The 26,788-nt window shown below is 44.0% G+C and overlaps 1 protein-coding gene across 2 annotated transcripts in view; it reads right to left on the reverse strand.

Moving 5' to 3' along the window:
• Positions 1-26,232, reverse strand: part of fam184b (family with sequence similarity 184 member B) — a 31,749-nt gene extending 5,517 nt beyond the window's left edge. Inside the window, exons 1-16 of one of the 2 annotated variants that reach the window (XM_085409908.1) lie at positions 25,636-26,232; positions 19,665-19,853; positions 16,814-17,488; positions 16,071-16,206; positions 15,571-15,722; positions 14,930-15,475; positions 13,742-13,849; positions 13,351-13,649; positions 12,463-12,613; positions 10,021-10,140; positions 9,663-9,795; positions 9,151-9,281; positions 8,889-9,004; positions 4,905-5,261; positions 4,651-4,765; positions 810-917 (exon numbers count right to left, since the gene is read on the reverse strand). In XM_085409908.1, coding sequence (XP_085266034.1) covers positions 810-917; positions 4,651-4,765; positions 4,905-5,261; positions 8,889-9,004; positions 9,151-9,281; positions 9,663-9,795; positions 10,021-10,140; positions 12,463-12,613; positions 13,351-13,649; positions 13,742-13,849; positions 14,930-15,475; positions 15,571-15,722; positions 16,071-16,206; positions 16,814-17,488; positions 19,665-19,853; positions 25,636-25,902 — 3,603 coding nt within the window. In that variant the 5' untranslated portion in view covers positions 25,903-26,232. The remainder of the gene's footprint in view (positions 1-809; positions 918-4,650; positions 4,766-4,904; positions 5,262-8,888; positions 9,005-9,150; positions 9,282-9,662; positions 9,796-10,020; positions 10,141-12,462; positions 12,614-13,350; positions 13,650-13,741; positions 13,850-14,929; positions 15,476-15,570; positions 15,723-16,070; positions 16,207-16,813; positions 17,489-19,664; positions 19,854-25,635) is intronic. The other variant, XM_085409910.1, reaches the window with a different exon arrangement.
• Between the last annotated feature and the right edge of the window lie 556 nt (positions 26,233-26,788).

The raw sequence follows: 26,788 nt of genomic DNA on the forward strand, positions 1-26,788 counted from the left end.
CCACATATTCTGTCCTGTAAATACTACACATGTATTAAATCATACTCTGAAAATAGTCCCCAGCTAAATGCACATTTTATCTTTAAGTAGTAAGTTTGATTAAATCGGCAGTTAAGGAAAATGTTTTATGTCCTTTATGATTTATATTAAAACGAAACAGCAGAGTCTGAAGTGTTCAGTGTTTAGGCGTTACAGGAGAAGAAGACACATCCCGAAATAAGTGTAGTTTTACTGAAACTTCTCAGTAACAAATGCATGGACATAAATACAAAAGTTGGTGGCCCGCAGCCATCATAGGAGCCTGTCGACAGGCTGCAGGTGATGATGCGTGTCAGCATTTTTAAATGTACCACGCCAGATGGTCGGTAAGCACAAATCCACGACTGACACCAAACAAGTGCAAGTGAAGGCACACAGAATCCTGCACTTTACAGCAGCCTCGATTTATTAGTCACACTCCTGAGAAGCTTTGATTAAAGACGCGAACGCCTCAAAATCGATTTCATCATGTTTGCACGTCAGCTGATAACAGGTCAAACTAAAAAAAAAAAAAAAAAGAGCTGCATAATATAAGTTCCCACATCTTTCACACATCTGCGTCTTTAGTTGCCAAATGCAATGTTAGTAAAAGCCGAGTGATGATGGAGTTATTGCAGGGAGGGCAGGCACACTGGTGACGTGGTGAGTGGGCGAACTTCTGCGTTTCACTGTTTCGTGCCCCAGAAACCGAAGCCGGCTTCGGCCCAGCGAGCCCTTCTGGTTGGATGGAGGCTCACTCTCACGCGCGTGAGCCGAACACACAAACTCACCATCGTGGTTGGCGTGATGCTCCCGGGGCGGGACTTGCTGTCACGGAGCCCGAGGCTACTGTTGTCCCCGGCAACAGGAGGGTAGAGCTGCAGCTGATGCCTCTCTTCCTGGAGGCAAGGAGGACGAGGAAGGACTTTCACTGGCCTTATTCACAATTGTTTCTGTTGTTGTTCTTGTTGTAGGGTTGGAGTTGTGTCTGGAGGGTGTAAATGTTTGCTAAGCTGCCTCACGTCACACAGATGGTAGATGCAGCACTCAGTCAGAGGACACTGAAAAATGTAGTTTTCTCCTACGCACACATGACCGCTGATGATTAATGAAGGCACTGTTCCACTGGGTTTAGTCTGAGTCATTTAAATATTTATGGTTTGGGAAAAATGCTCATTTATGCAGCCAGATTTTTAACTCCCAGTCTCAACACACTGTGCGATTTTGATTTTTAGCTTGCTACTGTTAGAGTTTGGATCAGAGCAGCTGCTATAATCAGTCTGTCTGTGTTTAAAAGATTATTTTTTTGGTATATTTTTTTCTTTAGAGAGTGAGTTTTAGCAACTAAACACTTTGAAGGAAATCAAACCAGGGATGCTGCAGTCAGATGGGACCTTGGACCACCTCAGTCTCCAGAGGAAAACAAAGCAACTGCTAAGAAATCAATACAAGGCAACATTATGCTAAAGATACGTCAAGAGGAATCACTGCAGTGAGTCTGTGCTACACCGCGTGTTTTAATGCTGACCCATACAGTTGTGTATATCAGACAACGGGCAAGATGTAAGTTAATTTAAGTGTTCATGTAACTTTTTTAACACATCTTTTATGTTGGTTATACTTTTACTGTAGCCAGTTAATCAAGTTATCCAACACGTGGACCTTTGCTCATTTTGTTCAAGTCCTCTGCTAAAGAAAAATGGAAGGTCATGGAAGCCATGAAGTTCCTGGTGCTCGGGCCAAACCTCAGCGCAGATTCTGCAAGGGTGTCATCAGGTTTTAGTGCAGTAACTAAAGCACTACTGTAGTGCTTCCAAAATCAATGATTGATCAATGCAATGATTACCTTTTTAACCAAAAAGAAAATTATGAAAGAAAAGTAGTAATGCACATGGGCAGGTTGTAGGGCACAGGCTCATCTAAGCAAATCTTATCTTTAACCTCCAGAAAACTTGCTTATATTTTTTTCCATTGTGGTGTTCCCAAAGATGAAGAAAAGCCCATCAGCGGATCAGTAAGATAAGATAAAAGTACTGTACATCACCACCTATACATTCCACTTACAGGTGGAGCTTGGCCATGGAAGCCCATATCAAGAAGCTCCTGGCGCACAATGTTTGTGCCGATTTTAATGACAGAGCAAGTTTGGAGCGCTGCAGTTATTCAGTCAGCAGAGCATTGGTGGCTTTTACGCCTCGGTGGCAATGGGGCCGAAAACACAGGGGTGGTCCAATATATTTGTCCATGTAGTGTATTAATACTTAGCTATATTAGCTGTATTACTTTGGGGGGAAAAAGTTTACACACATACTTCTTTTAGCTGCATCTGTCTCTCATCTAAAGAGACAATACAAACATTTAAAGATTCATTTTGTTAGCAAATCCATTAAAAAGCCTCAACTAGCCAACTTTGACAGGCCAGCTGTGGCAGTCAGCACTATTTTTAAAAAAAGGCCACAATTATAAAGTCTTATTGTTTAAAAGACTGACTCATTTCCAAAAACTAATGGGCACTGTAGTTTTCAGCAATCATTATTCAAACAGGAGTAAATAGGGTAATTAATGAGGACTATTTTCAGCCGAGTATTTATACATATTTGCTACAGTAGTGAGTAATTTTGGCAAGACTGTGTGTGTGTGTGTGTGTGTGTGTGTGTGTGTGTGTGTGTGTGTGTGTGTGTGTGTGTGTGTGTGTGTGTGTGTGTGTGTCTGCAAGTGCAACAATGGAGTTCTATGGCACAGATGATGAATAAATAATAAACATCAGACTCTTTTACTTTTTTCCTTTTGCGAGTCACACTGTGTCTCTGTTAGTTTTACTTCCTGTCTCTGTCTTCTTCGCTCCACTGTGATTTTCTTCTTCACTCTTATTGGTTTTACATGTGCTTAATCAGTCATTTAGTTCTCCGTTTCGCAGTCCTCGCCTTCTCCCGGTTGTATTTCAGTCTGTCTATTTCCAGCCCGTGTTTCTCGGCTGTGATCCTGACAGGTTACCATTTCCTGTTTGTGCTCGGTTTAGTTTCTGCTCTCTTTGTAGTATTTTTGGATTCTTTTGAAAACCAGTAGAGCTTTAGTCTTCTGTCTTGGATTTATTTTTTATTATTTTTTGTAGCATCTTTTTGTTATTTGGTTCCTTTTGCCCCTTTTTTTCTCCTTTATTTAAACTACTGTTGTGATGTTTCGTGAGTTTGTCGACTTCTACTTCTCCTGAAACTTTTCATATTATTTTATTTCTAACACAAATTGGCCCATTGGCATGGCAAGAGCAACGGAAAGTTGTGTGTAGTTTTTTACAAACCAGTAAATAAATTAGATGTATGTTGTTAAGCATTATGGGTGAAATGGTTGTAATTTTCCAACACTAACTATCACATTTAGGTTAGAAGGACAAACCCCAAAATTGCGCAAAAAATGTTTTTTATATTCTCTGAGGTCTCTCATACAGGAAAGAAAATTCTTTTTACTATAAAAGTGGTTAAATTACTAAATATTGTAGTAAATGAAAATAAAAAGGTACAAAATAAAGCAGAGTTTTACTTATGTGATTTCATAATGAAAGCTCTGATTCTAGGTGTGACACTGCACAGCGTGTTCCTCTACATGTCTGAAAAAACTGAATGTGTTTGATCATCCCAAATCGGATATTTTCAGATGTATGCAAACTCATTCCCATTCTTTTGCAACAAACCACCAAAACTGATCACAGATACTTCATTTTTTTGTCTGATGTCACCTGTTTTTTCTGGCACCATTTGGGTTTAGGGTGGCAACCTTAGAATTGTGAAATAATCGGTATATATTGGTTCAGTTTGTGCTCTTGCTGCTGATACAAAGACTTTTTCTGTTGAATTGAAAGCAAAACAAACCACCGACCCAGCTAACCCTGCTGAGAGATGTAACTAACCACTTACAGCTGGAAAAGGGAAAATTGGGACTTATTCTTTGGGATATCACAACCCTTTATTGACAACTTTAACAAATCCAAGGCATGAAAAATCTGTCTGTATTATGTTCTTTAACATCCTTTTTCTCCTACTGTTGTTGTTGTTTGATCTTCTGTAATATCTATGCTCATATCGTCAATAAAGAAAGTTCAAAAACCAAAAAACCTAAACTAAATCTGACTGTCTCGATGCAATTAGGGAATACAGCCCTAAAGACAGGCACAATGGGCGGAAATTTTAGATTTGAAGTTTTTTGATGAATGGATTCATATACTTTTTAACAGTTCTTGTCAGGGTTAGTTGGAACAGTCAGACTGTGCTGAAATCAACAACATATCTTGTGGGACTGTATCAGGTATACTCACTGTTTTACATTAAAAAGTGTCTGATGTTGTCCAAGTAAAATCTATCTATAAGTATTTTTGCAGTGAAGCATGCCTAACATATCCAGAGTACAGGGATGCACTGCTGCAGAAGCCCTGATGCTAACCATAGAAAACTATACTTATAATATCTGCCACAGATAAATATAAGTAGATAAAAAACAAGTTGAACTATTCAAAAAAAAAAGTGCTTCTGTTTAAATAACAGGATCATAAACCACCCCACTCGGTCATTTTTGGATCTTTGAGGGTTAAAAAAGTCATAGGTTTTGCGTTAATGTGATGGTTTTTGTGTGTGCTCTCACCACTAATCGTTTGATGAGCTGGTCTCTCTCCGTCAGCCTCTCCTGGAGTCTCCCCAGCTGCAGGTCGTCACATCGAGGCTCCCTCCGCCTGCAGCGTTCCTCCCGCTCTCGCAGCCTGCAGTTAAATCATATACAGAAACACACACCTTTCTCACATACCTGCACACCTTTTCACCCCCATACATGCACACACACACCCCCGACCCCTCCAGCCCTCCGGGTGTCTTATCTCCTCGGGTCTCTCCTCTACTCACTCATTCTCCAAGGCCACGATTCGCGCCTGCAGGTGACTCTGCGCGTTGCTGTATTCGGACACCAAACTCTGCATCTCCCGCTTGTGCTCCCTCCTGATCTCCTCCACCTCCTCTCGCCTCTTCTCCTCCTCCCGCTCCTTTCTCTTTTCCTCGTCCAGCTCCTCCTCTTTGATGTCGTCCTCTTTTCTCTCGTCCCAGTGCTTCTGCGACTCCTCGAGTTTCTCCATTTCCACTCTCAGCTTCTCCACCTCCTCCTTCAGACGTTGTGCTTCTTCCTCCAGCTGGGCGTCCCTGTTCTTCCTTATTTGTGCGCTTTCCTCTTCTTTCTCTTCGGCCTCTGAATTCTTTTGCACTGAGCTAAGAAGGACACAGCAGAGGAAAAAAGTGGAAACAATGGCGCATGTGGCATCTTTAATACAAAATAAGAGGTGTTTGCTGGTTGCTAAAAATCTACACAAAAAGAAGACGTACACGATACCTCTGCACTATTTTGCCATATACTACAGTACATTTTCAGTAATGTTGTCTACCAGCCAAATAACTGCATAACTATAGTCTAATATAATCCATTTGCATCAGCTAACTAAACTTTGAATGATGTGCTGTAAAGACAGATGTGTCTCCAGTAACAGATGTTGCTTAGATAGTTTTGCCAAGCTTAGCTTCACAACTGATATCTGGAGCTATGAAGTGTGTCCAGACAAATGTATTATTCACAGCTTAGCTGTTGAAGCGAGGGAAAAGACAGCATCAGATTGGTATCAGTGGATACTCATGGTTGTGATGTCAGTGTCAAAGTATTTACCCGAGAGGTGAGGGTGCATACAACGTGCCCTGAACACCAAATTCTCAGGTTTATCCAGACCAAAGGTGTCAATTTTTCTTTTCTGTCTATATCAGAGGGACAGTATGGAGACACAGTAAAAGAGACAAAGCTGAGATGGTTTGTGCAGAGGAGGGATAGAGAATATTTTGGACAAAGGATGCTGAAGACGGAGCTGTCAACAGGAGGAAGAGCTCAGATAAGATTTGTGGATGAGTGAAGGGTCAGTGTCACAGACGAGGATGCTAGGGATACAGTGAGATGGAGACAGATGATCAACCGCGGCAACCCCAAAAGGGATCAGCCGAAAGGAGGAGAAGAATAAGAAGAGGACTGAAGTAAAAGGATATCCACACAGGAAGTTACCAGCGACAATCCGAGACCACAGAAAGTCTGTGACGTTCAGCAACTGCAGGAATAATGAACGAAATAACTGGTGATGCAAACTGGGTGGGTCCTGAGTTAAACCTTTCTCAAAATCTTTGATTAACGTATGACAGAGTAGTAGATACATTAGAGAGTTACGTAGGCAACCAAGCACCAGCTACAAAGCGATGTGTGAAGAGTGAAACGTTTCCTGTGTGGACAACCCTTAAGATATGTACTGGTCAGAGTCTGAAAGAGGGACTTCTCTTTTTTTTAATAACTGTAACGTTCTGTTTGTTAAACTACAGGACAAAGTCTGAGTGATGAGCTGCCGGTTCATTTCTCAAATTTATGTCTTAGAAAGTGGTTAAGCCGACGGAGCAGGGCTGACAGATTTCTTTAATAATGTGGAAAAACTCAGAGGTGCTGTTTAAATTGCACTCATTTTTCTTGAGACATCCCAGGCTTTTCATCATCACTTTCATAAAAGGATGGCTCATTAAATGTGAATGTATTTAAAATGCATTTACACTAAAGGAAAGGGGAAAAGATTTGGAGGTCTTCCTTGGGCAACATTTTTTTAATGGACCAGCCCGCTTAAGATTATACCAGCTGTATGCGGCCAACAAACTAAAATGGGTTTGACACCGCTCTTCTAGATCATGTGCTGGATGTCATGGCAGATGGCTGCCCCTCCCTGAGCCTGACTCTGGTTCTGCTGGAGATTTCTTCCTGTTAAAGGGGAGTTTTTCTTTCCCACTGTCGCCAAGTGCTTGCTCACAGGTTGTCGTCTAATTTGGGGTTTTTCTCTGTTTTACTGTAGGGGCCTTCCTGCTTTTCACCCCTCAACTTCATTGTGGTGAATGGTAAAGTGAGGCCTTGCGAAACAAACACTGAAACATTCGAGGCAACGCTGTCTGAACTGTATCGAAGTTTGGAAGCAATCACCTCTTTCCACAGCAACAGCTACATCCTAGTTTTTTCTATCATATATTGTGAAAGAATGTCACAGGAAAGCTACATATTACACCAGACTCTCAATAATTATGATAAATAATTATGATCACCATGTGTTTTGGAGAAATCCGCAAACAAGCGAAAAAAAATTAAAAACTGGGATCATTGACGATAGCGAGCTGTGTCGCTAATGAAGTGTTTCAGCAAATATTAATGTAACCCTGTTGTTTTGACACACGTGAGGCTGCTTCAGCTGCTTATTAAATCAGTGTGGTGCATGAAAAAACATGTTATAAGATAAAAGTCTGCTGTGCTTCTTGTGGTAGCCACACAGGAGATACTTGTGGGAGATGTTTCGTCCACAGTGGAATGAAGTGTTAAACAATGTAGCTCACGATGCTTACAGAAGATGAATATTATTGTTACACTATCACATGACTAATGTTATTATTTAACTCTTTTGTTACTATTTATAGTAACAAATATTTTTTACTTTTTCCAAGTCCAAATGCAGCACCAAGACCTTTTGGGTCTCAATTTGCTGTGGTCATGTGACTTGAGTGTTTAGAAACATTTGTAAGACTGGTGGGTTTTTGGGTTTTTTGGGGGATTTTGACTTTATTCTGTCTCCTTCGTCCTCTTCCTCTGCAGCTGTCACAGGTTTGGGTTCGGGTGTGGGACTTCATTTCCAACATCCTGGTCTGTGTTCAGAGCTCCAAGGAAAAGTTTAGCAAACTTCCTCCAAACTTGGATGAGATGACGGGTAAACGCGAAGCTCCAGGGAGGAGCTTTGGCTGGCTTAACATAGAGACTGTGAGAAGCTGGGAACAGCTAGTGCAGTTAAAAATATACAAGCTCACCAGTTTGTTCGCTCTTGGTGTTATCTTCCTCCCCTGTCTCTGTCATCATGTTTGGTTTTAGTCTTCATGTCTTTTAGTTGTTTTCTCTTTTACTTTGAACATTAGTTTGCTCAAGCAATTTGTTGCAGTTTTGCTTCATTTTTCATGTTTTCCTTTCTTTTTTGCCCTCCTTTGTTACTGTCTGCCCGCCCTCATTAGCTCCGTGTCTGGATCGAACCGCAGTCTCATCCTCAGTCAGCTCTCTGTGTGTGGGTTTGTGTGTGTCTTGTCTGTTGTGTTTTGGTATCCGTTCACCTTCAGTTCCTACCTGCTTGTTAACACAGTAATCAGCTTTTTAAAATAAAGTTTGTTTGATTTTTGTTCCATTTGCTCAGTTTTTTATGAACTCGTTTTAAGTCTAGAGGTGATAGATCTTTTAGAGCGGTGGCCCCCAGGTTGTGGAATGCTCTCCCTCCATCATTACGTTGCCTTGATTGTATTTATTCTTTTAAAAAGCAGCTTAAGACTCTTTTATTTAGATTGGCTTTTAATTAGATTTGTGCTGTGTGTTTTATTATTAATGTATTTTATGTATTTCTGTTTTATATTACTGTGAAGCACTTTGTGGTTTTTATCCTGTGAAAAGTGTTATATAAATAAATTGATTTGATGTTGATTTGATTTAATCTGCATTTGGGTCCATGTCTGATTCTGGCACAATTAACACATTCGATTTACTTTAGCTGCCATGTTTTTGCTTGGTTCGCTAAGCTAAGTCATTCATGATTTCTTATTTTACGTTGCTGCTTCCAGTGTGCCATTCACTGCAAATTCATTTAGTTGTCACTTTGGTCCCAGTTGCAAAACAATTCCATCAAACTATTTAAACTGACAAGAAATTAGGTGGAAAGTATTTTTGTGAATGCCAAACATTCATAGTTTCTCTGTAAAATCGATGGCTTTCGCCTTGACTGATGGACTCAGTGTTACCGTCCCTACCTTTCCTTTAACTGCTTCTTCAGTGCTACGTTTTCTCTCTGCAGCTCCAGCATGGCGCAGCGACTCTCGTCCAGCTGCCGCTCAAACACCTGATACTGGTTCTGCTGCTTCAAATCCTTCACACACACACACACACACACACACACACACACGAATAAAGTAGTAGACAACAGAAGTTGACTTGCTGGAGTTACAGGCAATGAATCACAGGTATTGAGGCCAAGAGGTGTGTGTTTGTGCGCACACGGTGTGGGTGATTTACCTGTTGCAGAGCCATCATTTGTGTGTGCGCCTGTAGTTGAGCCTGTAGGTCTTCTATCTGCTGCATGTGTCTCTGGGTCATCTGTCTGCTCCACTCCGTGTGCTGCTGGGTCAGCTCTGCTCGCTGCTTATCTGCACACACACACACACACACACACACACACACACACACACACACACACACACACACACACACACAAAACCACATACCGAAAACAAAATCAATGGGCCCCACTGTTACAGGTACCCTTCTGCTGTTGCCATGGTGAAGTGTATCCATGGCAATGGCAACTTCACTGTTGAATTTATAATCTCAATGCAATGTGTATATCGTTGTGCATGTGTGTGTGTGTGTGTGCTTGCTTATTTTGCTCATGTAGCTGTGTACATGCTATCCAGAGTGTGTTAATGCCTGCATGTGCTTATGCTAATGCTAATGGGTGTGTGTGTGTGTGTGTGTGTGTGTGTGTGTGTGTGTGTGTGTGTGTGTGTGTGTGTGTGTGTGTGTGTTACCCAGCTCCAGGTGGTGCATTGTCTGAAGTCTGTTCCTCTCAGACAGCAGCTCTTCTTTTGCCCGTCTCTCTAACGCCTGCAGCGCCATGGCATGACTGTGTCTCTCTTCGGCTAGCGACTGCGTTTGGGGCTCCTCCAACAAATGAACACATTTTTTTTTAGAACCACAGCAGCAATTCTTCTTAAGCTCACAAAAACCCATTGTTGCAGTAAACGCGCACACACACTCACAGACCAACATAATGTTGCCTATTCACTGCGGCACTTTCATCAAAGCTGCTAAATTATTCATCACAGAGAAAATCTATGAACGGGCGCGCGTAGGATTTTTAAAAATGACTGTGCATCATGTGCGTACCTGCAGCAGCTCCCTCAGTTTCTTGTTTATCTCCTTTGTGTCTTGGACCTCCTTCCTCAGCTTGTCAATTTCAGGATTCACGTGGCAATCATCTCCCTGGCCTGCCTTCTTTTTCTCTGCCTGCATTGGTGACAAATTGGGAGCAAAGGATTTTTAAGGCTCTCCATGCTGTCAAAGTAATCCTGAGATAATGAGTCTGTAGCAAGAATTAAATGGAGATGCCACTTTTGTTTTAGGATGTGCATACTCAAACAGAATAAATAAGCAGGCTTATGGAACAAATTAGAAGAGCCCTCCAACAATTTAGCATCGCACGCCCAAAAAGTTGAACGGATTACATGAAACATCCCGACTTTAACTTTCTAGAGCGCATCCAGAGCTGTTGTTTCCTACACTTAAAATACAATAAGAGAGACTCTTTTTGCCTCGTAAACACCCACATCTTTTAAAGTCCTCATTCAAGTTTGAAATGCAGGATTTCTGCCATACAGAAAGCTACAAGACAAAGCAAAGGCGTGATGGACACAAAGTCAGGGTCATGTTCTCAGACTTGGCAAAGATTAGAGTTTACACAACTGTTTTTAGAGGCTACAAAGCACTTAACACAGCTAATAAACTGACCTGGATATGTATCAGGTAAATTTGTATTATGTAAATTTAAAATTTAGCATGTGTGTGACTTTTTACCCAGGCCATCTAACCTCTTCTGGAAGCCAACAACTCCGACATACCCCTTGTGCCAAGGGAAGAGAAGCATGGCCTAAGCTTGGCAAAGGGCTGCTGTCCCTGATGCATCCATCTGAGTGAGTGTGTGTGTGATGGTTAAAAAGCGCTTTAAGGCACAGAAGAATAATGTGGCCTGAAGTAAAAATTGCTTTGAGCGCTCCGTTAGAGTAAATAAATACCATGGCAGAGCGTGTACAAACCATCGCTTGGATTATGTGTCACATTTATTAAAGCAGGAAAATCTACAAATGCCTCCTAGGAACAGCACGTTAGTGGGAGACAAAAATGGGCTTGGGAAACCGAGTCAAATTTCCTAAAAACATTGCAGAGACCACTCTGGAACCTGGAAGGACTGGATGGGCCAGTGATAGGAAAAAGGGGGAAATACAAACTGGTGAAGAAGCAAGTGTTCAAATTGGGAGATTAATGTGAATTGCTTTGCAAAGCCTACAGCTTCTGGGTTATCACGTAAAAAGAAAAGCCATCAACAGAGTGTGAGCAGCAGTGAAGAAATCCTCAAATGACTTCAGATCACTACAGACAAGCCAGAACCAATATAGGACTAATATCTCATGGATACAGGCTCAGAGAACAGGATGTAAAACAAGGGTCCCCAATCCCAGTCCCAGTTTAGATGTGTCCTTGATCCATCACAGCTGATTTAAATGGATAAATTACCTTCTCAACGTGTCTTGAAGTTCTCCAGAGGCCTGGTAATGAACTAATCATGTGATTCAGGTGTGTTGACCAAGGGTGAGATCTAAAACCTGCAGGGACACCGGCCCTCGTGGACTGGGATTGGGGACCCCTGATGTAAAAGACCCAAAACAACCGATGACCCTGCTGAGGATGCAAGTGATGCTTTTCTCCATCATTTAGGATGGAAAGCTGAATATTTTTTTGGGTCATTGGTCTGTCAAAACAGGATGATGACATCATCTTTGCCTCAGGAGGGGAAAAAAATATTCAACTCAACTATGAACATTGCAGCAGTTCCATTAAGAGTTAGTCTAGGGCTGTCAAACCGATTTAACTCATGCACAACATTCAGCCCAATTTGATCCCAAGAGGGCTCGACCACTAAAATCATTACATAATAATAACCTAAAAGAAAAGTCATGAAAATTACACTGTCCATATTTACAAAACAGAGATTTACAAAGGGGAAAATATGTATGTATGTTTCAACAACATGTCTCCCTTTGTCTCAGTTTGCTGTCGTTACAAAGACACCAATTCATCATCAATTGAACAAACGCGTCAGCACGCCTCTTCAGCCAAGCTGGTGTGGCAGGTCGTGGGTTTTCAGCAAGAGCTGCAAAGCTGACAATGATTCAGACCTCTGGCTCAGATGAAAAGAACAGTTTGGACAGCCACTCCCATGATCCCCAGCTTCCATAACGGCACTTCCAGCGGCCGAAATCCCACCGTATTTATTTTAACGCTGGATCCCAGCGCTGCTCTGAGAACATGAGTCACGCAGCTCTTTTGCAGTGAATGAACCTTAATTGCACGTCTCTGTTTTTAAATAAATATGCCTGATTCAAGATATCAGCTATGCTGCCAACCCGCCTGATTATTTTTCATCTGTTCAGGCAAAATTTGAATAATGAAGCCAAAGCAGAATGGCAAAACAGCCTGATTACGTTTCTAAAGAGACAATCAGGGCCAAGCATCACAAATGGGTTTCTATAATTCGATTTGCAGAGGGCTCACCTGCGACTCTAGCTCGGTGAGCTGACCCTGCAGCTCAGAGATCTGAGCCTGCAGCTCCTCCTCCCGGCTCTGCCATCTCTGTTCGCTCTCGGCGACGGCGGCGTTCATCTCTATCCTGAACTCTGCTCTGAGACGATCCTCGCACTCTGCCCTGGAGGCATGCATCAGAACAAAGAGTGAGACACAGCTAACCTACATGCAAAATGACTTGTTAAAATGTCTTCTGGTTATATGCCATCTAACATTGCAAAGCAGTTCCTATTTATTTTTTGCAGCAAACATGCAGAGGAGCATCCAATTCCATAAAGCACATAAATATAAAATCTGAGTTTTATATTAATGCATTGCCATATTAAGATAATAAGATAACCTGTTATACCGTCAGCTGACAGGTCGGTTTTTAATGGGTGTGTTTGAATGAGGGGGAAAAAAAGGACATGTATTGAAGGGGGAACTGCGTGTAAACTGATAGTTTCGAGTGATCAAACACATTTAAAATAAATGCAGAGGGCTGGTTTTTGTTTGCGCATATGCTCTAATTGCTGTCGGCACATGGTGAAAAACAGGCTAATAAAATACATCTGTCGGGGAGGGCAGACTAATTGGTGATATTGATTTAATTTTCATTAATGTGCCGACACCGTTTACCAGCTCAAACAGAATTTTTTCTGCTGCTACATCTAATTCCTTGGCGTGCGTTAGCTCTGTTACAACACGGTCCAAGTCAATAAAGTTTATTCAAACTTGAAATGAGCTTCAATTCGAGTGATTTCCTTCCTGACTCTGATGTTTCCCAAAGATCATTTAGGTGAGCGGGGGGGCTGATTACAAGCAGACTTTGTAATGGAAGCCTGAGCAGCTTTGGAAGGTCTGTGTTTGATCTGCTACCTGATCCGGTCCTCTGTGTGCTTCTGGTTTTGCTCTAGAAGACTCCTCTCCGTGTTCATCCGGCTCTGCTCCAGGACTTTTTCCTCCAGCCGATGCCTGTCAGCTTTCAGGGATGCGATCTCTCTCTGGTGCCTGTCCCGCTGCCTCTCGGCCTCGTCCTGAATGCGAGCCAGTCGACTCCGAGCCTGATGGAGCTCTTCCTCCAGACGGGAGCACTGCGGTCCACCCGAGGATGGAGCATCGGGGGTCGCCTTGTCTTTCTTGTCTTTATGGTGGATCAGTGACTCCAACCTACAGATCTGAGATCACAGGAACATATCTCTTTCTCTTCACATGTCACAGGAACTACAGCTGATGTTTTACTCTCAGTTAGCGTAACCTGACTTCTAACCTCACTGGTGGCATCTTTCAGTTTCGTCCTCAGCTCCTCTCTTTCCTTCTCCATCCTGCTGCGTAGCTCCTCAGCAGCTCTCCTCTCCTCTTCCAAACGCACGCACACCTTCATAAAAACATTCATCCTCATCAAAACTATTATTACATTAGCAAAGAATCTCCTTTTTAACACTCGACCCTACCCTTCTGTCATCTTCTTACAAGTGAGCCTAATTAATAATTAGTAATAATGAAGTGAACATGATAAGAGGGCTCAAAGGGTAGGCAATTATATGATAAAATCTTTAAATTTCTACATTTACTGGGAGCAAAAAACGTCTATTAAATTTCTCTTTTGGTTCAATCTGGGGGCGAGAACTCTCCCTAGGGGGGTCACAAGAGAATTAACTGGATCAAAGGAAAGCATTTTTGCTACACAAACATAATCGTTCACAGATTTTTTCCCACAATCCCTTTCTTTCAAATTACTCTGAAGATATTCAGGTTAAAAAAAGAGGAAACTTTTGTTCAACATCGTCAGTTGCTGACAAGCGACGCAAGCCCAAAATATTTAGAAGCTCTGTTTTAATTAGGCAGTACCCCCGCTGAGGCTCGACTGTGCAACTCAGGCGCTGCGTTTCTGTGAACTTCAGTAACCTGGTTACTGTCGACGCTCCTCGGTGGCCCGAGCCGCGCAAACTTTTTCTCAGGTTTGTGGATTAAATGGGTGAACTTTTGCCTCGACCCTCATGGCTTACGGTATGTGGTTGACTTCAGGCAGGGAGATTTTTACTGTGTTGGCAACGGTTTGTGCTCATATCAAAAATAATTACATCCAAAGAGTGACTGAAACTAAAAATAATGAAGGCTGTGTTTTTCGGATTCCACAGCAGGACGTTTTTAAATTTGAGATGCAAGCAGTGCACATTATAAAGAATCTGTGTCTGGTCCTAATACAGAGCCAGTCTCCTCTTACTTCTTAGCACCATCTCACTGGGTTCCAGTGCAAAATTACTAATGCTCATTTATGATATATAGCCTCAGTTTTTAAATATAGTAGCCAAACAGGTCAGGTCACTAAGTGGTATCAAAAATGCAGCTTCTTTCTCCAGTTTTCCTCTCTAACCTGATTTCTCCTGTTATGATCACTGATGATGTCTGTTAAAGTTAAATGCAGAGAACTCTTTGTGTGCCGACACATGCTGACCTCTTGGTTGGTTTTCTTCTCAGAGCTCAGAGCTTCTTGGACGCCGTTTAATTCAGCCGCGTGTCTCCTCATCACCTCCTCTATCGCCTTCCGCACCTGCTCCTTCAGTCGCTTCCTGTCCTCCTCGGCCTTCTCCGCCAGCCTCTTCTTCTCCTCCTCCAGCTTCAGCTGCACGCCGGCTCTCTCCGCCTCGACCTGTTCGATGTTCTTGTCGAGCTGGGAACGAATGCGGACCCTCTCCACTTCCAGCTCTTTGCGCAGGCGGTCCACCTCTTCCTCCTTCTCTCTCCTCACACGATCCTTGACCTCTTCCAGCTGTCTGTGGTGCGCTTCCTTTTCCTCGTCTCTTTCTCGCCGTATTCGGTTCCTTTCCTTCTCGAACTGATCCCTCTCCTGCTCCCGCTCCCTCCGCAGGCTCTCTCGTTCTTTTTCGATCTCCTTCTGCAGTTTGTCCCGCTCGTCGTCCGCGTGCTTCTGAATGCGACGCAGCTCTTCTGTCTGGGCTCTCACCATCTCTGAGCGCAAACTGGACAGTGCTTCAGCGTGCTATAAACACACAACACAGCACACTCATTCATGCTGTGCTTATATTTTTGTCCACATTGCAGTTTTACCATATGTGCATGTGTATGCGTGCTTACCTGGCGTATCTGCCTGGCGTGGTCGCTGTTGCGGCCGCTGCTCTGCAGCTCCAGCTCTCTGTTCCTACTCTGCAGACGACTCACCTGGCTCCTCAGCTCCTCCATTTCAGTGCACACACACACCTCACAGCCTCCTCGATTCAGCAGCTCCTCTAACACACAAAAGTGATTGATTGATCGTCTATAGCAGAAGCAGAATGGATCATCTGACCAGTTCTGACTGAGGAAGGGTTTGAATTAAAACCCATTACTGTGCAATAAATAAAACTCAGAGTTTTGTGCTGACGGGGTGAGATGCCAGTTTGATGAAACTGTTTGCCTTTGAGCAGGAATGAATAATTTGTTACATTTTCTCTACATATTATGGCAGCGTGAGTGGAAAACTTAATTAACGGCGGGTTTGAATGAGGAATGGGGACGTGCACCTGGCACAGCTTCAGTTTTTGCAAGCTCGCTTCGAGCAGGGCAGGTAAGATTGACAGGTGCGAGAGGCAGACTACCTGCTCTGCTCTGCAGCTCGTCTTCCTGCAGCAGCAGCCGCTCCTTGGCTACAGCGAGCTCCTCTTCAGCCCGCTTGGCCACGCCCTCGGCCTCAGACACACGCCTGCGATCCAGCTCCAGCTCTTCCTCCAAGTCCTGCAAGGGAGGGATAAAGGCCAGGAAGGAGTTTAGCATGAGGGCAATTAAGGTCAGGCGATGCGGAATAGTACTGCATGTTGACAAAAGGCCACGAGGGAATAGAAAAGGAAAAAGAAACAGACGAGAAAGAGAGAGAGAGAGGCTGACAGCAAATTTGACACAGATGAGGGAGGAGGGAGTGAACACAATCAGACAAACAGAAAAAAAAATGAGGGATGAAATGTGGTGAGTCAGGGTGCTGTCTTGCCCAGCTGCGAGCCTTTAATGGTCTGCTGTGAGGACTTACTGCATGTCAGCTCCATGCCAGCTCTCACAGGGCTTCTTAATGCTCATGCGTGAGGTGGTGCAGCGAATCTATCCTGCTCCTCATTAGCAGCTAGTTGGCAGTGGGAATAACACTCAGGGAAGGCAGCTTGTGGTTAGACAAGCAAGATGCCTCCCCCACCCCCGCTCACCCTCCACCCCCCAGCTCTGCTTCTACTTCAGTCCCTTCTTTCCCATCAACACTATTAGCTGGGCGCATCAGAGACAGGAAGCTGCAACATTTCAATTTCCCTTCCCAGCGTTGGATTATGCACGCAGGGACGAGAGAAAAGGCGCGTACCTGTATTCGCTCTTGCAGCTTCACTGTGTTTCTCTTGCTCTCGGCTAGCCTCTCCAGGTGACTCTCCACCTCTGCCTCGGCCCTCTTCACCCTCTCTCGCAGAGCGCTGTGCATCCCTTTCTTCTCCTCCTCTTCCCTCTCCTCCCACCTCTGCCGCTCTTCCCTCCACTCCGCCTCTATCTTCTTCCTCATTTCCTCTCCCTCCTCGTTTAGATCGTTCACCTTTTGCTCCCATTGCTCCCTCTCCTCCTTCACGGCTCGCCTCTTCTCCTCCTCCGCTCGACCCCTCTCCTCCTTTAGTGCCTTTAGCTCCTCCAGGAGGGCTTTAATCCTTTCCTCACACTGCTCCATTTTCCTCTCCTCCTCCTCCTTCTTCTTTTCCTCCTCATCTTCTCTTTGCCTATCCTCCTCCTTCCTGTTTTTCTCCTCATCAACGACTGTTTTCTGGAGCTCCTCGCACTTGGCATCCAGTTGCTGGATCTGCTCCTCAGCATTCTCCAGTTCTTTGCTCAGTCTCAGGTTTTCCTCCTGGGCAACACTGATCTGGGCCTTGGCCTCCTGCAGGTTTTCCTGCGCACCCTGGAGCTTTTCCTCAAACTCTTTTCTTAGCTCTGCTTCCGTTTCACGCTCCCTCTCCTCCGCCTGGATGCGGAAGAACTCAAAGTCCGCCTGCACCTGGAGCCACAGAGGACGAGAGAATAACTCACACATATAAACCTTTGGTAGTGACAACTTTCCCTAAAAAGCACCTAATTTTTCTCCAACAACTCTCGGAAAAGCCTTTCACACTTTGTTCCATGCTACAATGACACTTATGCAATAACAAATGCATGCTTGTTCAAAGGTGTTTCACTGTGCTGAGATCTGGGAACTGTACAGACGGCTGGAGCGAACAGTGTGGACACAGACTATACAAAACATTTGTAAAAGGCCAGACTGGCCAATTAGTAGTAACGCTGTGACATTCACACAATACTCAGTATGTGGCAAAACATCATTACCAGCCTGCAATGTCGAGCTCAGGCAACTCAGAGCCGCAAAAAACTTCTTCAAAAGTCACAAAACCAGAAATCAGCAGCTGCAAACATTATAAACCAAGGGGGGAGACACTGTGTGGGTTTCTTTGACATAGCTCCATATTAGTTATATTAGCTATACAGTTATATAACTATGACTTCTTTTTTTTTTTTGCAAAATAAGCCTTATTTGAACCCAAAGATTTGCCGTTTTCTGGCATTTATGGAACCCTTATTCTTAATAGTTAGATCTGCAGTAATGTGTGTTGACACTGTTCGATACTGTGATAACAAATAAACAAATACTATATGCTTATTAGCTATCCATTCACTGCTAACATAGACTCCAGGCACCACTGCTTTTACTGAAAAAATGTTCACATGCTAGGAGTTTATAAGGAATAAAATTATTATTTTCCAGAGGTGAATTTCAGGAATTCTTCTGTAACATTGTAATATTTATGCAAAAACAAATATACACTGCAACACTGCTCACTCAGCAGCCACTTTGTTAGCTGTACCTAAAGAGTGCTGTGAAAATATCCCAAACAACATTACACCATCAGCAGCCTGAACCGCTTATACACGGCAGAAGGGAGCCATGCTTTCATGTTTTCGATGCCAAATTCGGACACTATCGCCTCAATGTCACGGCAGAAATCGAGACTCATTAGATCAGGCAACATTTTTCTAATCTTCTGTTGTGCAGTTTTGGGGAGCTCATGCAAACCATAGCCTCAGTTTCCTGTTCTTATCTGACAGTAGTTGCACCTAATGTGGTCTTCTGTTGCTGTCGTCCTTTGTGTGTGTTCAGAGATGCTCTTCTGCATAGCACCTTCTTAACAAGTGGACATTTAAGAAGTTACTGTTGCCTTTCTATTAGCTTGCAGCAGTCCTGCCATTCATTTCTGACCACTGACATCATGAACAAGGCATTTTAACTTCACCTCACTGGATATTTTCTGTTTTTTGGCCCATTTTGTGTAAGGCTTAGAGGCGGTTGTGCGGAAGATCTCAGCAGCAGTAGTCTGATTTAAAAAGTGCCAAAACAAGATAATACTACGAAACTAAAGATGTTAGAGACAAATTTTACTAGCATAAGTGTTATGTTTGTGATTATATAGATGTTATGTCATTTATGCTCATAGGTACCTGTGAGAGATATCATGCAGTGTTTTGACACACTCACATTCTCATAGTTTTTGCACCAGTGGCGCTACGACACTCGTCTGCTCTAAAGGCGATAAGGCTTTCTTTTACTGGCGCATTAATCCTGTTCCAGGTTGTTTGATGTGTGCCACTTATCGTTGTCTGTAGCCTGTTTCACTTAAAAACACATCCCTGTGGTTCATACGTTGAAAGCCTGTCTACGTGAGTCTGGTAGGTTTGTACAGGTGTTTTCTTGTATCAGACCCGCGCTGATCTACATGCTTTGACTCGAGAAAATGACAGTAGGACATGAAAAAACATGACAGATGCCAGACATGCCAGACAGATAACAAGGAAAAACATTTCAAAATAAAAGTTTTAGGTCCCTGTGTGCATTTTTTATGTATTTAGTTGTTAAGACGCTTTTTTGTTTCCCCCCGCGGACTCGATAGGAAAGCCATGTGGGTGTTTACGATTCATGTTGATGTTTTATTGTGGTGCACAGCATATAAATTATGAAGACTGGGTAAAGTAACGGGCTTTCTGAGCGAGGCTGGCTGCCGTAGGTCATGTTAGGGCCAGGTTTGATTTGCTGCCCTCACTGGGAGGTTAGACATTAAATTACAGAGACACAACAAGGACCCCGACCCCCAACCCCATAAACAAGGACTCACACATGCACACACCTGGGCCCCGACTCGCTGCTGCTCATCCAGAGATTCCTGCAGCTCCAGGAGGCGTGTCCTCAGGGCTGACCCCTCCCCTTCGTGGCACGTCTCCATCAGGATCCGGTGCAGCTCGTCGTGGTGGGCGTTGCTCAACGCCTGCAGGGCCGCCTCCTGCTCCTCATTCTTCATGTTCAGAGAATAAATCACCTGGAGCATCAGCAACAAGAGGGCAAAGATTCAAGAGCTGTGCACATTTAAGCCTTCAAGACACAAACACTAAAAATTAGAAAGATATTAATCTATGTTTGCTTGTTTGTGTCTTCTTGCCTCCCTGCATTATTTTTCCACTTGAGTGTTGTGTATATAAGGTGGAGGAAGAAGGGCATCTTCTAAAAAGTGATGTGAAAAACATTTTTTTTAAAATGTTCAACTGTTTTGTTTTGTTTCACTGTATTTTTTCCTCTATTAAATGTGCGAGCCATTGTTAAATAAGCATTTTGACTACAGATTATAAAAAAACATTCACTAAAGCTCGTGTCCATTAAAAGCAGCAGCTTATCCTCTCTTTAAGGGATACATGACACTTTATCTTTGCAGATAAATGCGAACTAATCACCACTCATGGACGTTTTTAATGTTAATGCATTGCTTATGCTCATCACAGTGTGTTGAGTTCATGCTTCAAGCTGCATGCCTTTGACTCCCTCAGTCTTGGAAAGTTAATACCAGACTTCTTTGTGATTATTTTGAGGTGTCTTTTTTTCACTTGCTGAATGGTGCTTGAAAAGTCCACATTTGTATCCACTCTACAGATACGTGATATTAGATCACTTACCTCCATAAATAAACCACCAAGTCTAATATTTTTTGACTTGCTTGGTTAACTCCCCTTTTTTTAATCCACCAAAATCTGATGACTTCAGAATCCATCAAGCAACACAGCAGAGATCCCAAAGGTCAAGAGACTGAAAAAAATGCCCTTTTGTGTAGCACTTTTATTAGTTTTGCAACCAAATGCAGAATATTTGAAACCTGAATGGTGAGTCATTGTTGAGAGATATGGAGCAAATAATGAATTTCCACAATTTGATATGAAAAGATTAAAAATGACCTTGGCCACCTTGTTAAAAATATGCACGTATTGAGAGTAAAACTTCAATATATTATGAGGGTTTTCAGTCTCATATGAGCAAACCTGGTTATATCCTTATGGCAGCTTTATGCTAACAAATATTACAGCAATACAGTGTTTTATCACGTATATCCTGTTACAGTGATAGAGTCACATATTAAACAGGGGCTGTAATGAGGGCAGGATGTGTATAAACAATCACCTGTGAGCTAAAAGCTAATGTTTCAGTCTGCTTTCAGAAACTATTTCTTCTCCTGGATCTCATCAATATGATGCGGCACCATTGTGATGCCTCACAGCTGGGTTTGAATCCTCTGACCGGCTAGGACCTTTCTGTGTGGAGTGTCGCATGTTCTCTTTCTCCCAGACTCCAAAGGCATGCATGTTAATTTCTAATATAGTGCCATGGCTGTAGCCTGCCTCTCATTCTATGACAGCTATAAGAAATATAAGAATATAAGAAAATTGATGGATGGAAAGTTTTAATAATGTCAGAGGGAGAATATATCCTGATCATCTTGGGCACACAAGGTTGCACAAACCCTCTGTTTGTGAAAGACAGCCAATCAAAAGAGAGTTGGATTAAAGAGAGAGGAGTTCAAACTGGCTGCACCAAGAACCAGCTAAAAAAAATAACAATTTTGTACTGTGAATTATGCAAATGTACCATAGCGGAGACCAAAACTAAAACTATAGAAAAGATGGGAAGGGGAGACAGATCTCCAGCCGTTGCTAACACAAAGACCCAGACAGCCATTTACACCTAGATTTGCTAATTAGCCTAAACATGGATGTCTTTGGACTTTTGGTGGAAGCTGGAGCGCTCAGAGAGAACATGCTAACTCCTCACAGAAAGCCCAGAGGATTCAACCCCAGGACCTCCTCGCTGTAAGGGAACAGTGCTCTCCACCAGTCGAAATAATATTCGACTTTAAATAGTAACACTGACAAACTGTGTGTCTGAGCCACGGACAGTCAGGCTTTATGCAGCGATGCCTGTCAGCATGTATGGAGCCTCCCTTCAACCTCTCCATATAGAGCGCTACTAACCTATGAAATACGGCCTGTTTCTCCCCACTATTCACTTTACCCCCTGCGCCATGTCATCATCTCCTCCTGGTGACCCTGACGTCTCACTTATCCACTTGCAGAGGTGTGTGCGTGTGTGTTTGTGTGGACTCACACGCATGCGCGTACTGTATCCGGGAGACACATGGGCTCATATTTTACTCAGACGCCTCTCTGTCTGCAGCTGGTACAGGCCTGCCGGACATTCCCTGTGTCCCTGTCTCTGCCCAATGTGTGTGTGTGTGTGTGTGTGTGTGTGTGTGTGTGTGTGTGTGTGTGTGTGTGTGTGTGTGTGTGTGTGTGTGTGTGTGTGTGCGTGCGTGCATGTCATTAATCCTCTCTCACACACATTTACATTACCTCGACACTGTCAGTCTCCAGTAATCTGTTATGTATTTATTGTAAAGCAGGTTTTGGTATTGGTGTCAAATGTGAGATTTCTCTATCTCCTGTCCATCAGACGCTGGTGGAGTATGTCACACCGATGTGCAAACTTTAGCAAACAGTGACTCATGACAGGGAGGAATGAAGAGGACTCTGAAACGGGGACAGGCTCTAAGGGGGAGGACGTTCTTTGCTGTCCTCTTTGGCTGGTTTGAAAGTGAGAGCATAGAGAAAAAAAGAGATTTAATGAAGGTTATTAGATAATACCTATTAATAATGCAGACCAGTGGTTCCCATCCTTGGGTTTGGACCCCTGAGGGGTTACAAAGTACACCTGCAGACACCTGAACTTTACACCCAACTCTGTTCGTTAACATGCTGTCGAAACAGCCTGCACTCTTCTGGGAAAAGTTTCCAAATCAGAATCAGAATTTCCACAACATTTTGGGGTCTGACTGCCGGGATTTGCTCCTATTGAACTAAAACAGCACACGTGAGGTTATCTACAAATGGTACATGATACAGCCTAGCCTGCAGTCTGCATGGCAATTTATCCCAGAGGTGCTGGACGGTGTCGAGGTCGAGGCTCTGGAATTTTTCAGCACCAAGCTCATAAGCTAAAAGATGTGAAGACTGATGTCTTGGAAACAGGATCTAAAATGGTTACCACACATTCAGATAGATTTAAGAGGGACCTATTAGTAACTTTGCATATTTGCCATATCGAGTACATCTGAAGTATTGACCTACGAGAGTCACCTTTTCATTCCTCTGAAAATTAATCACATGACCTAATCTAAGAAGGAAAAGTGATCAGCCCAAGCTCACTCAGCGATGTATTAAGCAGCTATCGCTGCTTTATCTTTAGAGTTACAGGACAGGTAGGAAACCGCTGATCTAAATCTGTATGACATGTTTTATCTTTATCATAAAAGCAGTGACATCTATGCACTTGAAAAATCCACTCTTGTTCTATTTCATGCACTCGGGTGGGGGTTGGAGGAGGCTTGCTGCTACTCTAGAAGTTTGCTGCCTTACCTATTTAAAGTATAGGTAGGATATTTATATGTCACTAGCATGAATGAGTCACTTAAGCGGCTCCGTTTGTCTGCTACCGCTGCGCTTACCATTATCTGTTCATTTTTATTCACGCAGACAGTGGCTGCTGTTTAGCGTCAGCTCACTTTAAGGTCAGATTTAAGGAAACCCGCTTTCACACAGTTAAGTAAAACTACTACATGCCATCACGAACAGTATTTATCTGATTTATTTTAGGAGGTGGGATTAAAGACAGCTTCACACTTTGATTCAGCTCTCTGGGTTTAAATCTTTGGCAGTTTGGCCAGAGAGCGGCGAGAGCCCGCCACTGCAAATTCTGCCTCGAGATCCCCTTATCGATCCTGCCGGTCGATAATGTTATTCATGTGGCCTCACAAGCCAGTGCCCGTGCTCATTGACAGTAACTTCATAGTCAGCAAAGCATGAAATTAATATTCTGTCTACAGTGTAAAGGAGAGCAAGAGACAAGGCAGCTGAAACTGGAGTGAGACGTAGACTTGACTCGCTCGGTGCACAGAGGAGAGGTTAGGCAAAGAGACAAAGCAAGCGTGCACACAAACACACACTCTCTTACATCAGCCGCCCTCTCCCACTCTCACACATACCTCCACACATATCAAAGAGGGTACTGGGTGTGCTGGATTACAAAGCAGGGAACACAGCGCCTAGTGTACACTCGATAGGGTAAGTGCAGGAAATCCAAAGACAGAATTAGAGCCACCAGTCTGACGTGTAGGTGTGCACATAAGCACACACTTTAATATGCTACTGTTGATCTCTGTGAGTCATGCAGAGACACTACTCCTCTCTCTGTAGTCGCGTTTGTGTGTGTGTGTGTGTGTGTGTGTGTGTGTGTGTGTGTGTGTGTGTGTGTGTGTGTGTGTGTGTGTGTGTGCATGCAACCTTATGTCAGCTCTCAATTCCTTCCCATTGGCTTCTTTTGCCATGTAAACACACTCCGACGTGCTGCTGTTTTATCTTTAGCAGCACCCATTCAGCCAGGGCAGACTGCTCTCACTGATGGGGGGAGAGGTGTGTGTGTGTGGGGGGAATCGTGCAAGTCGGGATGGGTGAGTGGAAGAGAGAGGCAGACGTGAGGAGGTGTGTTAAGTAGAACCCCATATGTGCGGGTGTGTTTGTGCGTGTGTGCCTCCATGCACACAGAATATGGGTTATTAAATATATAAGGTTACCACAGCTGACCCATTTCCTACTTCCTCTCCTCTGCTCTCCACCCCCCAAACAACTCAAATAAACCATGTGCCACATGCCCAGCATCCCAAAGCTCAGGGGAAACCAAACACACCAAATATGTGTATCGATGATTCTTATATTTCAGCCGCGCTCCGGGTTTCATTTACTGTGGTCGCCCCAGAGCTAAAGCGGGGCTGGCATGGCATGCCATGAAGTTTCAGAGGAGACAAAAACAAGTCCTGGCTTCTGTGGAGGGAGATCAGGGTGGAAAGGAACAGAGGGGCCACAAGAGGCTGAAGGACGGGGCTGGCGAATTCTCCTAACAAGCACAGACACAAGTGCTGACCCCTCATCTGTGTCATCTTTGTTTGCCTGGGCCTGTGTGCATGATAGGAAGTCCTTTTTTTTAAGACACAGAGGTGCATCCACAAGGGAAGATGAGAAGTGCACAGTCATCAGTAACTGTCATAGCTCAACAAGCCATGGGTCATGCCCTACTTCTGTGAGCATTATTGTGAAGATACAGAGAGGGTGAATCCTCACATGCAGCTGCTGCAGCTGTTAAACTCCCTGATAAACACAGAGAAATGCCATGTTGGTGTACCAAGCTGTTAATTAACTGTGGGGATTCATCTGTTTCACACCACAGTTAATTGATAGCACACCTTTGGAGTCGTTTTTCTCTCTGTTGGTCAGACAAAGAAGCATCACCCTGGGCTCTGGCCCAGCGAGCTGTGGAATTGTTTTAATATCCTAAACGCCCAGATTATAAATTGATGCACGGTGAAGGTAATCCATAAATCTACTGATTGATTAAAATTGCATCAGTTCTAATTGCTGCCTGATGTCTGGTGCTCGGGATCTGCAGCTGTCAGTCACGAAGCTAATCCAAGTTTTCCCGTCGTTATCCCGAGAATGTAAAACGTGTAGACCTATGTACCGACTTTATAGCTTCTATTACCAGCCTGCTCCTTTTTAATTACTATTTATTTATTTATTTTAAACTACGGATTTCATGTGTATTTTCATTTATTTTGACGCGCCGTCCGTGTCTGAGTGTGAGGCAGCCAGCGGATCATCAGTCAGCCTGACAGGAGTGACATCCGGGCGGCGCGCCTCCCTCCCTCTCTCGGTGTCACCGGCGGGTCTTACCTTGGTGAGCTGAGCGATCTTCTTGCACATCTTGCTGTGCATTTGATAGTCGTACAGCTCCTGCTCGATGTGGGAGAACTCTGCCGCAGTCCCGTTAACGGCGGAGCCCGGCCCGGGGGGCTGTGCAGCCTTACCGGCGCCTGAAGCCATAACGAAGCCCCCCAGGGGAACTTCCCAGCCCGGAGGATAGTCAGAAATGATCCCGCCGCCTCGCAGATGAAAATCCCCACCAGAAATCGTGTCAACTTTTTTACTTGCGCATCTCATTCCCCCGTCGGCACACCCTCTCCCGCGAACGGCATCTCAAGTAATCCGCTGCAAAACATTTGGGAGTAAATCGCCGGGGCTCTCCTCGTGCGTTCCCGTTGTTGCCCCCCTCTCCTGCTGCCCGCCCGGTGATCGCCGAGGTCACACGCTGGAAGTCCATCGGGGACGCGCTCGCGCCGACCGACCCTTTCCCTGTTGTCAACGGATTTTTTCCCCTCCTTCTTAGTCTACAGGGAGCGCTGGAGGATGAAGGCGTACAGTCCGACCACCTGTCTCGCGGCAGGGGCGGAGCGGGGCGTGCGTATCCTATGGAACATTACCGGAGACAGCTCGAGAGGCGCACTGCTGCAGTGCTGCCCCGCCCCTACCGGAGCTGCTGTATCAATGCCGATCAGCGCGCGGATGGGAGATGGAGGAGGAGGAGGGGGTCTCTGGGGTCCAGTCGTGTGATTTTACTCCATCAGTCAGATAAAAGGGAAGCACTGAGGGCAGTGTCAGTTGCTGTGGACTACGAGCACACGATAAACCACATGCTTTGACTGTGGACTGATTTCATTGAAAAAAAAGAACAACTACTAGCACTCACTATAAAGGGTGGATTAGCACAGATGAAGGAACTTCCCACACAGTCATTTGTTTCTTAAACACACTACTTTCCAAGTACACATGCACACCTCGTTGTCTCAAAGAAAACCCTTGCAAGCAAATGAGAGCGCAGTGACTCACTATACGAGTGGACTCCATTTACTAAATATTCATTTCTCCACCTTAAAGGTGTAGCCTGCTCCAGAAATGTGTTGCTGCGGTTTTTCATAGCGTTTGGTGGACTGACAGAGACAGGTTAAAAAAAAAAAAATGCAGCAGAGTGTCAGGATGTAATGAGAGG

Source organism: Rhamphochromis longiceps, linkage group LG6 (assembly GCF_057381845.1).
Source record: "Rhamphochromis longiceps isolate RC_006_pf linkage group LG6, R_longiceps_female_GT1.1, whole genome shotgun sequence".
Taxonomy (NCBI): domain Eukaryota; kingdom Metazoa; phylum Chordata; class Actinopteri; order Cichliformes; family Cichlidae; genus Rhamphochromis; species Rhamphochromis longiceps.